The sequence below is a fragment of the Ochlerotatus camptorhynchus genome, unplaced genomic scaffold, assembly GCF_037179485.1.
Source record: "Ochlerotatus camptorhynchus isolate MF236.1 unplaced genomic scaffold, CSIRO-AGI_Acam_v1.1 ptg000367l, whole genome shotgun sequence".
Classification (NCBI taxonomy): Eukaryota; Metazoa; Arthropoda; class Insecta; order Diptera; family Culicidae; genus Ochlerotatus; species Ochlerotatus camptorhynchus.
Window position 1 is genome coordinate 5084926 of NW_027040855.1, and position 12054 is coordinate 5096979.

General features: G+C 36.6%; 2 protein-coding genes across 2 annotated transcripts in view; one reads left to right on the forward strand and one right to left on the reverse strand.

The window, feature by feature from the left end:
• LOC135709864 (uncharacterized) overlaps nucleotides 1–12054 on the reverse strand; it is a 949216-nt gene that overhangs the window by 462589 nt on the left and 474573 nt on the right. The gene's annotated exons all lie outside the window — the stretch shown is intronic.
• Nucleotides 1–12054, forward strand: part of LOC135709869 (uncharacterized) — a 147776-nt gene that overhangs the window by 126096 nt on the left and 9626 nt on the right. The window contains exon 12 of the mRNA XM_065232302.1: nucleotides 7741–7876. Coding sequence (XP_065088374.1) covers nucleotides 7741–7876 — 136 coding nt within the window. The remainder of the gene's footprint in view (nucleotides 1–7740; nucleotides 7877–12054) is intronic.

The window sequence follows — 12054 nt, forward strand, 5'->3', positions numbered from 1 at the left end:
GTGAAACTTAGCATCGTTATCAACGTCACCGTAGAGGCCGGTTTTGAATGGTTGCAATAACAATGCGATCGTAGCTTGTATGATGTGATATGAGAGGCTTGGCAAGATTCGTAAATCGCTTTATTTGTTAATGTGAATACATTGGAATAACATCAAATCGATCATTGGTGTGTTGTTATAAAAGGAGCTCGTTTACCTAGTGGCAAACTTTTTTGCTTACTGGGCAGAATATCATGGGTTCAATCTCAAGCTCCTTCTCGTTATATGATCGTTAGGACATCAATTGAGCTTATCGTTTACTAAAACGAAACCTGCTGCAATCCCAACCTTACCTTCTAACCCAATATCCCAGTGATTCCTCGTGGAAGTGGAACTTATTTTTACAACAAAAATATAATTGAAATCTTCTTTTGTTAATATACATGATTTAAACATTGATGGAGTTAAAAGTATTCATTTCACCTTAAAAAATATTGAAAAACAGTTTGAAAACGGCCGAAAGATTTGTAACCCTAGCAAAGTAGAATAACAACCCGATATCATCTAGATAACAAATGTTATCCCAGATATCATTTTGTTTTCAGTTGTTATCGCATAGCTTATTTAGTTATCAGCCTTGATCAATTTTGTTATCAGTTGTTATCATGAAAAATTCACTATATATTTATTAACGATGCAAGGTTAGTTCAAAACTTTAAATATTATTCGCATTGAAACAATAAAAAATAGTGCTTTTAATCCCTAATCATATTCCAGTGATCAGCGTAAGGCTTTGATATCAAAATGATAACATGATTTGAAATTTATGGAATAAATTTGTATGGCTTACAGAATTTGTTATCAAGATATTACCAATGATAACAAAATTAGTTATTTTTGTGATATACAACGAGCAATTTTTTGTTATCATTTTTGTTATGTTGGCTGTTAATTCAACCATAATGATAACATATTCAGTTATCAAAAAGTGAACTTGTTATCAATTTGATATTTTACTTTGCTCGGGAGACCCCCTTAAGTTTTCAGTTTTGTACTGGTCAAAGGCATACAGGCTACACCAAATAATAAAATGAGTTAATAAACTGATTTTGTAAGATTAATTTTAAACTTGGATTTTATTTACTGTACATCATTTCCGTTTTTTTTTTTTTTTTTTTTTTTAACTCTTTATTTGTTCCAAATTCAAAATAAATTACATTTCATTTTTAACCTAGGTGCTCCAGTTACTACAGTAACTTACCAGCCTTAATTGTTTTGATATATATCTAAGTGTTTTTACATTGTTCCTGTCTTGGCAATTCAGTATTTTAAACAGGTTTTTTAAACCTGCATGTCAGTATAACAATTGATAGCTTAAAACTAAATAACTAAAACTAAATCTTATCTAAGTATAAAGGGAATTAATCGTTGCAATTGAGGATTGTAACGATTTTTGCCGGAAATTATTAATTATTTTGTTGGACATTTGTGCTAAAGTCTCAACATTCGAAATTCTATGTACTTCGGTAGTACTGTACCAGGGAGGCAACTTCAAAATCATCTTCAGAATTTTGTTCTGAATCCTTTGAAGTGCTTTTTTCCTGGTAGTGCAACAACTAGACCATATTGGCACAGCGTAAAGCATGGCCGGTCTAAAAACTTTTTTAAATATTAGAAGTTTATTCGTCAGGCAAAGTTTGGATTTCCTGTTTATAAGAGGATACAAACATTTTATATATTTGTTACATTTGGCTTGAATGCCCTCAATGTGATCTTTAAAAGTTAATTTATGGTCAAGTATTAATCCAAGATAATTTGGCACTTGGTTTGACCAGGAAATTGGAACTCCGTTCATAGTGACTATGTGCCTACTACTAGGTTTCAAAAAGGAAGCCCTGGGCTTATGTGGAAATATTATAAGTTGAGTTTTGGAAGCGTTGGGAGAAATCTTCCATTTTTGTAAATAAGAAGAGAAAATATCTAAACTTTTCTGCAGTCTGCTGCAAATAACACGAAGACTTCTTCCTTTAGCGGAAATGCCTGTGTCATCAGCGAACAAAGATTTGTGGCAACCCTGAGGCAAATCAGGGAGGTCCGAAGTGAAAATGTTATACAATATAGGCCCAAGAATGCTACCCTGAGGAACTCCTGCTCTAACAGGTAGTCGATTAGATTTGGAATTTTGATAATTTACCTGCAGAGATCTGTCGGTTAAATAATTGAACTAATTTCATAATATAAAGTGGAAAATTAAACTTTTTCAATTTAGCAATCAAACCTTCATGCCAAACACTGTCGAATGCTTTTTCTATGTCTAGAAGAGCAACTCCAGTTGAGTGGCCTTCAGATTTGTTTGAACGAATTAAATTGGTAACTCTCAAGAGTTGAATGCCCATGGCGAAATCCAAACTGCTCATTTGCAAAAATTGAGTTCGTATTGATGTGAAGCATCATTCTATTCAAAATTATTTTTTCAAAAAGTTTACTTATTGAAGAAAGCAAACTTATTGGACGGTAGCTAGAAGCTTCAGCTGGATTTTTATCCGGCTTCAAAATTGGAACAACTTTTGCGTTTTTCCATTTATCAGGAAAGTATGCCAAATGGAAACATCTGTTAAATAATTTTACCAGGAAAGACAAGGTACTCTCTGGGAGTTTTTTGATGAGGATATAGAAAATTCCATCATCACCTGGAGCTTTCATATTTTGAAATGTTTTAGTTATAGACCTTACTTCGTTCAAATCAGTCCCCCAGGAATCATCAAAAATATTTTCCCCAGAGAAAATATTCCGAAAATACCGAGCAACCTGATTCTCAATAGGACTTGTAAGACCCAAACTGAAATTATGGGAACTCTCGAATTGCTTAGCAAGTTTCTGAGCATTTCCAAATTTGTGATCAAAATTTTACCACCTTCTTTAAGCGCTGGAATTGGCTTTTGAGGTTTTTTCAAAATTTTTGTGAGTTTCCAAAAGGGTTTGGAACTCGGGTCTAATTTAGAAACATTATTTTCAAAAGTTTTGTTCCTCAGGGCAGAGAATCGCTTTTTAATTTGTTTTTGCAAATCCCGCCAGATAACTTTCATGGCAGGATCGCGTGTTCTTTGAAATTGTCTCCTACGGACATTTTTAAGACGGATCAAGAGCTGAAGATCGTCGTCTATTATAATTGAATCGAATTTAACCTCGCATTTTGGTACTGAGGCAGCTCTTGCTTCAACTATAGAAGTAGTCAGAGATTCAAGAGCATAATTAATTTCATCTTTGGTTTGCAAAGGAATGTTTGGATTGAAGTTATATTCCATAAATGTTCGATAATGCTCCCAATCAGCCCTATGGTAATTGAAAGTAAAGCTGTTGGGATTAGAAATTATTTCTTGGGATATTTCAAAAGTTACTGGAAGGTGATCAGAACCGAAGTCAGCATGGGTAACCAATTGGCTACAAAGTTGACATGAATCAGTTAAGACCATATCAATAGTGGAGGGATTTCTTGCAGAAGAAAAGCATGTTGGGCTGTTTGGATATTGAATAGTGTAATAACCTGCAGAACAATCATCAAACAGAATATTACCATTGGAATTACTTTGAGCATTATTCCATGAGCGGTGTTTTGAATTAAAATCACCAATAATGAAGAATTTAGACCTATGACGGGTAAGTTTCTGGAGGTCACCCTTGAGAAAATTCTTTTTCTGGCCTACGCATTGGAATGGCAAATAGGCAGCTATAAACGTAAGTTGTCCAAATTTTGTTTCAACAGAAACTCCCAAAGTTTCAAAAACTTTGGCTTCAAATGAAGAAAGAATTTTATGTTTGATTCGTCTATGAATAATGATGGCAACGCCACCACAGGGTCCATCAAGACGATCATTTCTATAAATCAAGTAATTTGCGTCCTTCTTAACCTTATGGGCAGGTTTAAGGAACGTTTCAGTTATAACGGCAATATGCACGTTATGAACTCTCAAAAAGTTAAATAGCTCGTCTTCATTATCTTTAAGAGATCGAGCATTCCAATTTACAATATTTAATGCTTTAAAATCCATTACTGAATTTTAAAGTCATGACAATTTTATTTGCAAATTTTACTCCAGTTTGAATAGCATCAAACATGGAGTTAGATTTAAGCATATCAGAAATCATGTCAATTAATGAATTCTGTAAAAATTTCATTTTGGGGGCAGTAATGCTTCCTAAGTCAAAATTGTCAAAATTTCCGTTAGAACGTTGGTTAGTATTTTGATTTCTACCCGCTGCAATAGCAGCATAGGTAGCTCCATTAACTCGCTGAACATTGTTAGCAGCGAGGGGAGTAGGTACAGATGAAAAATTTGAAGCAGGGGTGATATTTGTACCTACGGGTACGAATGTAGAATTTGTTCCTCGCTGACCGTTGTTAACAGCAGAGGAATTTGTACCTGGTCGGAAACGTTGAGCGTTTCCTACCTGTCGGTTAGAACGAGATTGTAGGATCGCTTTGCGAGTCTTACATTCCCAAAAATTGGATTTGTGGTTTTCACCACAATTTGAACATTTAAATTTCTTAGGATCTTCCTTCACAGGACAGTCGTCCTTTGCGTGAGAGGAATCACCACAATTCATGCATTTAGCTGGCATGTAGCAATTTTTAGTTCCGTGACCCCATCCCTGGCACTTACGGCACTGAGTGAGGTTTTGGAAATTTCCTCCAGTCTTCCTGAAGTGTTCCCACTTCACTCGGACATGGAGCATAAGGCTAGCTTTTCCTAAGGCCTTAAGGTTGTTTAGTTCACTAGACTTGAAGTGAACTAAATAAAAATCATTAGAAATCCCGTTGCGCGAATCGCCAGGACGGGATTTCATTTTCATTTTGATTACTTGGAGTGGCACAACTCCAAGTAATTTTGCCAGTTCATCTTTGATCTGATCCAGGGATTCACCACTGGGCAGTCCTTTCATGACAACCTTGAACACACGTTCAGTTTTGGTGTCGTAAGTAAAAAATTTGTGCTTCTTCTCAGTAAGATACTTGAGAAGACATTTAAATTCGTCCAAGGTTTCAGCCAATACACGGCATTCACCCCGACGTCCAATTTGTAGTGAAAACTTAACTTTCACGAAATTCAAAAGTTCCATGCGAAGAGCATGGAAATCGGTAGTGGTTATCACAATAGGGGGAATCTTTTCCTTCTTGGCATTAAGCCGGGAAAGTTTACTAGAATTTTTCTTGGATGATGGATCATTCTCATCATCCGTGAGCAAATCAAATTGATTACTCAAATTAATTTCTTCAGAAGGGGGGTCAAGAGTTTGCCCCTTTCTTTTGCGTTTAGGCGCCATGGCGGCAGTAAATTTTTTTATCCAAATCGACTTCCAAGCAGATTACTATAAGAATCTGAAGGATCGAAGAGGAATTTTCCAAATCGATATCCAAGAAGGATTACCTCGGGTAGGGTCCAAACAAGGATCGAAGAGGAATAAGAGGAGTTGAACAAGGTAGAAAATTTTTACAGGTTGAGCACTGAAAAGTGCTGTTTAAATTTGTTGTAGCTTTAGGTAGTAGTAACACTTCCTTAAGCAAAAAGCAAATAGATCCGCACGGCAAGAGAGCACGATGCGGACTGTACATCATTTCCGTATTCGTCCCATTAAGAAGGTAATGTTTGGCAGAGTCACCAGCACCAAATTATCGGGGTACTACTACAACTAGAAAAAAGGCACGTATAGTGGAGGTCAGGCATGGACAATCATTTGCATTCATTTCGTGCTTTACATTCATTTGTCCTTAACTTTTTTATCAACAGATTTCCGCAAAATGATGAATGGAACTTTTGTAGGTTTTGTTATAAGCTACAACTTTTTCAAACAACTCAAATCCGTATCTCTTATGTATGACGAACCAAAGCCAACAGAAGCCACTACTTTTTTTTTCAATGAATGTATTTAAGATTCACTGAAAAACAGTAACAAGTTCTGCCCACTCTAATTCGTGATGCATAATAGATACAGATTTGAGATACAGGCAAAAGTTGTAGTTAATAACAAAACCTACTAATGCTCTTTACATCATTTTGCAGAATGCTGTTGATGAAAAAAGTTAGAGGCAAATGAATGTAAATGAATGCATGAAATGAATTTAAATGATTTTCCATGCCTGGTGGAGGTACGGTAGTGCTATTTGTTCCTATAATTGCATATGGAGCGCTCTCACACCTGGACTCTAACAATCAACCCATCAACTCATGGACTGGGGACCAACGGCTCAGAAATCGTATGCCTCAGAAAATCCCAACGACGCTGACTGGTGTTGAACCCAGGCAGTGTCTGCTTTTATCATTTACCATCACACGCAAGGAGTGGCGCTTCAACCAAGTGTTGATTAATTGTGTTTGTTTTGAATATCTTCGCTGTCACGTACGAGCGAATCGAGCAAATAATTTCAAAATAAATCAACGAATACGCGTTTGTTCATGCAGTGCTTGATTATCCAACCAAAAATTATCAAAATCATAAGCGATCCTCAAAATCAAAATAATTAATTTCATTTTGGTCAAAATGATATTTTGAATATTGTCCACCCCAGGACCTCGATATAATAATCAATTCAACATGAGGGAATAATTTTGCATCGATGTGTAAAAATTAACACAACACGTTTACACCACTTTATTTGTTTAATATGAAAATAATCATTTAGCAATTGATCCTCAAAATCATCGCCACAAAGTTGAAGACAAATATTTATATTGACAACCAAAGATGCAAATACTCATTTCAGCTAAAACAATGTTTTTTTTTTTTATTTAATTATGAAATAATTCGATGCTAGGATCATATTTTGAATAGGTAAGATACAAGAATAGGATACAAAGAATGTTTTTGACAAATTAAACCTGTTTATTTCACATCATGAGAATCACAATCAGCGATTTTTCACACACTCTAGCCAGCTATCAGAAAATCGCTGATTGTGAGTCATTGAAAGCAGAATTTACAGGTTTTATATATCAAACGCATACTGTGTAACCTCTTCTTATTAGTTACAAGTAAAACATGACATTTCACCATCTTTTTGTTTTATTATTCCGAAAAACATTATTTTAGCTGAAATGAGTATTTGCAACCTTGTTGACAACAACACAGGCGATAATGAAGATTCAGCCACGAATGAACAAAAACAAATGATGACTTCGATATTCAGAGGTTGCCTTGATCAAGAGAATCCTTTTATGTCAAAATTTAAATTCAGGCTGGTAGTTGGTCTATCTTTTAAGGTTGTCCTCATGTTCAACTACGTTGATATTTATCAGCACTGAACTCAGGTCGTTTGAAGTGAGAGGCAGTCACGCTTACCACTACACTACCGAAGCCGCTGAACGTTTATTGTATTTTAGGAATAAGCATATTGGAAAGATGATACAAAACCCAATCTAAATCCGCTAAAATAGACATTAAATTGACACTCGTTTTCGGTTCATTTCTGAACTTGCCTTTGTGGTTTGCATTCGATAATCCATGGATCCATCCTCAAAAAGCTGCCGATTTTCCTTGGCGTGGAATTAATCTTTTGTGTCACCTTTGAATTTGATCGATTTACACTCAAAAAGCTCAATAACCCGTCCATAGCAACGCCAAAGTTCGTTCAAAGCCATGTATAATGCAATCTGAAAGTACACGGGCATGTGGCCACATTCCAGCGCACATTGAAGATGGCATCCATGCAAGATTTTTCTTTTTTAATATTTTTTTATCGCCTCATTCTTTTTCTCTGCCATACAGATATGCCGAAGTGGAGAACCATCCGGAAGCTCGTGGCCTCGAAACTGCACTGGAACAGGCTCTGAAGGAAGCCGTCGACGATGACACCTACCGAAAGGTGAAGCGGATGAGCTATTCGGGCAATGCTGCAAGTGAGGTATGTTCCCATTTACACCCAACCGAGGAATGTAACATAATCTTACAGTTGTGTAATTATGGTCGATGTGTGAATCTTCTTTCTATTTCTTTTGCCCATAAGAAACATATGCAGATAATGTAATAAAAAATACCCATGATTGCATTTTTCGAATCAGATATTTGGTTTGGGTGTAAATAGTCGATACTGGATCGGCCCTAGCGTTAGTTTCTACAAAACACCTATAAATAAATCCTTCCCAAGCATCGACGTCCTTCGTGGTGTTGGCATGGATGGCAATCGATAAGAGGTGATAATGGTAGAGATTTATGGCTATTGCTTCTGCAACGTTGACATTGCCCCTTCGCGATTCAGTTGGCATTCTGTTTTCGACTTTTGAAAGTGTTGTTTTGAACTGGAAATTGCACTCGGTTCATAAACGGAACGATAAAAGTTTAGATTTTTCCATTCCGGACCCAGATTCTTTTTGCCCAGTTGTCGAGTGGGACTTCTTTCGATGCCAAGTCAAGTGAAATGACATGCAATTATTGCTGTCATCAACTGGGAAATGAGATGGAAACTGCGCTCGGAAAATTATAAAAAAGTAATCGCAAATTTGTCACGATTTCCACCAGCACCAGCTTCTTGAAACAAAATGGCAAGTTCTCGCATTATTGTTTGCAGTTGCAGTTATTGGAAGAGATGATTTTCGAGTACACGAGGGAGCACGATGGCGGGCTGACATAAAGCGCGAAGCGTTTTGTTGTTTTGCAATTGCAACGGATGTGCACTTTGAGCGGGCGCGTGGAAAGCGTGGAGAAGGATGGATGCTGTTGCTTTCATCATTCGTTTGAACCGACGGAGCGTGAAAATGGCCTCGGCAGAATGAAAAAAAGTAGCATCCATGCCAAGCACTACAAATAATTCAACACGACTGCCTGGTCGTCGAGCAAAATGTGCATAATGTGCTGCATTTGTCTGCTTTGTATTAGAGTCAACTTGCCGACAGCCAGTCACTGCTATGCTAGATGAATCAGTTGTGTTCGCACAACTCTAGTATGGGAGTGCATTTTTTTAGGGAATCGGCATAAAATTCTTATTTATATTATAAAATGTCACACTCGTATCATTTTTCTTGGTGCCTAATGCGAGAATGTGCGTTAGTTGTGTTTTTGTTTGTGGTTTTTAGATGTCTCTTTTATGATTTATGTTCAATTTGTTTGTTAATATATCTTAGGAAAAAAAAGATGTGGATGATTTCAGAAAAAAAAGCAAACCACCTGCCAGGTCGGTTCATAACTCCAAGGTGTGAGTATTAGACTGATGCAAAATTTGAAATTTTCGCTCCACAGTGTTCAAACGGTTTCAAATCGGGTCCTGATTAGCCTCGGAAAGATTAAACTCATTTGATAAGAAACTGACCTGGCACAAACCATTTGAAGTTTATATGGAAATTACTATGGGAAAACAAAACTTTTTGTTCATTGTCTTCTAGCCTTTTTACTTATTGTACTGTTAACAAATTCTATAGCTATTCTTATGCGAACTTTTATCCGCAACAACGTCAAATTAAATAGTTATTAATTGTTTAAGAGATTGATAATCTTATCGCAAGATTAAGCAACTGTATTGTGGGCAACACTGTATTATGCAGTGTGACATAGTAGCCATGAATTTTGTCCTCTATTCTAAGCGCTATAAACACCAATGTTGCCTGCTGAACAGTTGATTAAGCACAATCATAAGACATCAGTGACTTGAATCATTAATAATTTTCTGTTCCTTACATTTGATCGAAAAGTGATTGTCAACAAAGTTGTAGCTGAGGAATTTTTTAACAAGCTCAGCTATCATTTTCTAAAGTAGAGTGAACTGGTAAATTTTGAGATCGATATGAATCGAAATTACGGCTTCTCCATAGTAATTCCCATATAAACTTCAAATGGTTTGTGCCAAGTCAGTTTCTCACTAAATGAGTTCAAATTTTGGGAGGCTAATCAAGGCCCGATTAAGAACCGTTTGAGCACTGTGGAGCGAAAATTTCAAATTTTGCATCAGTCTAGTGAGTATGTACAAATATGATAAAGATTGACCACACCGTTTGAAAAATTCATGTAAATTTCTGCGAGATATAGCGCACATAAAATTAACGCTAGATTTGGCATACATTTACACGATATTTTGTGTAAATTTAAGCGCACTATCGCTTAAATTAGCAACATTGTATGCAAGCTTGTAAACGATTCTGTTGTTTATGCCAACTGCAGCTCAAAATTAAACGAGGGAATATTTTATGCGATAGTTAAAATTCAGAAGTTTTTTTCAGTGCAGGACCAGAGTTGTTAATGACGTTCTATTAGGGGAAGTTTACCGCTCCGAAAATCAAAATGAAATTTCGACACGTTTTTATTTTTCTAAAAATATTGGAAAAAATCATCAAAAATCCAAGCAAATAGGATTTTTTCTTAGATTCCCGAAAAAATGTACATGTTAGAATATGTTTTATATCTCACCATTAAAAAAATAGACCCTCAGCAAAACCGCAAGGTCACCGTTTTGTTGTTTTCATGCCATGATGAGTTACAAAAAATGTTTTTGCACGTGAATTTTCTTAAAAAAATGCTCTTTTTAGATTTTTGATATCTTTTCTAATATTTTTATAAAAATCAATATGTAATTATTTTCTTCAGAGCCGTGAACTTCCCTTCACAGACACTAACGGCGTTTACGTCATTAACAGAGTTGCGACCTATCACAATCACGATCGTCAAACAGCTGATGGTAGTAACGCTTGGTACGCTTCTATCAATGTGCTAGTCGAAGCACTCTCCATGACCATAGAAGTAAAAAGCAACTGGTGAATGTCGTCTTCGGTGGTGATCCATCACCTATCTGGTCAGTCCCGACAATCACAACTCTCATCTGTGCTCGTTTTGAATCAGTTGCTACTTTGCTTGCTTATGTGAGTGTGTTGGTGAGTGAGTACAAACGAATCCAATTCGTTTAATTTTGCCAGCTTTGTTTGTAACTCACACAGTAACGCGTGCCGAGACAAACATGGTATGCGTAGGCATTGTTTTCATTTTCTTCTGTTTTGGATCGCCTTTTCACATCATCGTACTGTTTTCGTTGTGCATTACATCATCAGCAGTGAGTGTTACGTTTTGCCTGTGAGCAGCGACCATTACTGATGATTGTTGTTTGCCTTGGCTCTACTTCTCATTGCGTGACAAAACGTTCTGTCAGTGATAGTCGGTTGATGCGTAATTGTTAAACCTATCATAAATCAGTCATTTTTTAATCGATTTTTCAACTATCCACAAAAAAAAACCACATACTCCTCAAGTTATGATGAGAATACAATGATTTTGTTTTTATTTTAAACTCTGACATATTTTGAATTAAAATGGGGTAGTTTTTGACGTCGGGGTAAACAACCCTGACCAGGAACGAGTGGATTATGGATCGCATTATGATTGCAGGTCTTCCTGTACTATGGACGGACCATGCGGTTAGTAGTTTGCACTCTGTAGTTTAGTAGTCTGTTTGCTCGTATTACGAAATAATGGAAAAAAGATGGTAGCAAGAATGTTGAGGTTACTGGTAGTCTTGTGCGAGCTCCATGTTATTTAGGTGTTGATACCCGTCCACAAGGAATCAAAAATATCTCAAACTTACAAAATGACAAGCGATCAAACTGCCTTTTCAATATAGCTGGCTCGGACCGGTATACAGTGGGCAAAACTTGACAAAAGTGCGACTAAATTGAATATCTCGGCTGCCAAACGGTTTCAGTCAACATGTTATACATAAAGGGTGTCCACGATGAAATTGCCACACACAAAATTGATTCGCAAAATTCGAGTTTTAATCCGATTGCCATCAAATTTTCAGGGATTGAGAAATAACTATTAAACTTCATTTTACCATTTTACTCGTATTTTATTTACAGTCCATACGAAATGCCCGCACCTTGGCCTTAAACCCGGCCATAAGATTCTGCACAACCTGTGAATCAACCGTTTTTTGCATGTAAACCCATACTTTCTTCAGTTCCTCGACTGCCTTCACTACCTTAGGTCGTTTAAGAAGGTGCTGCTTCATAATCGCCCAGTACTTCTCGATAAGGCGGAGCTCCGGAGTGTTGGGAGGGTTGAACATTTTCGGCACGAAATTGACGTTATTGTCCGCATACCACT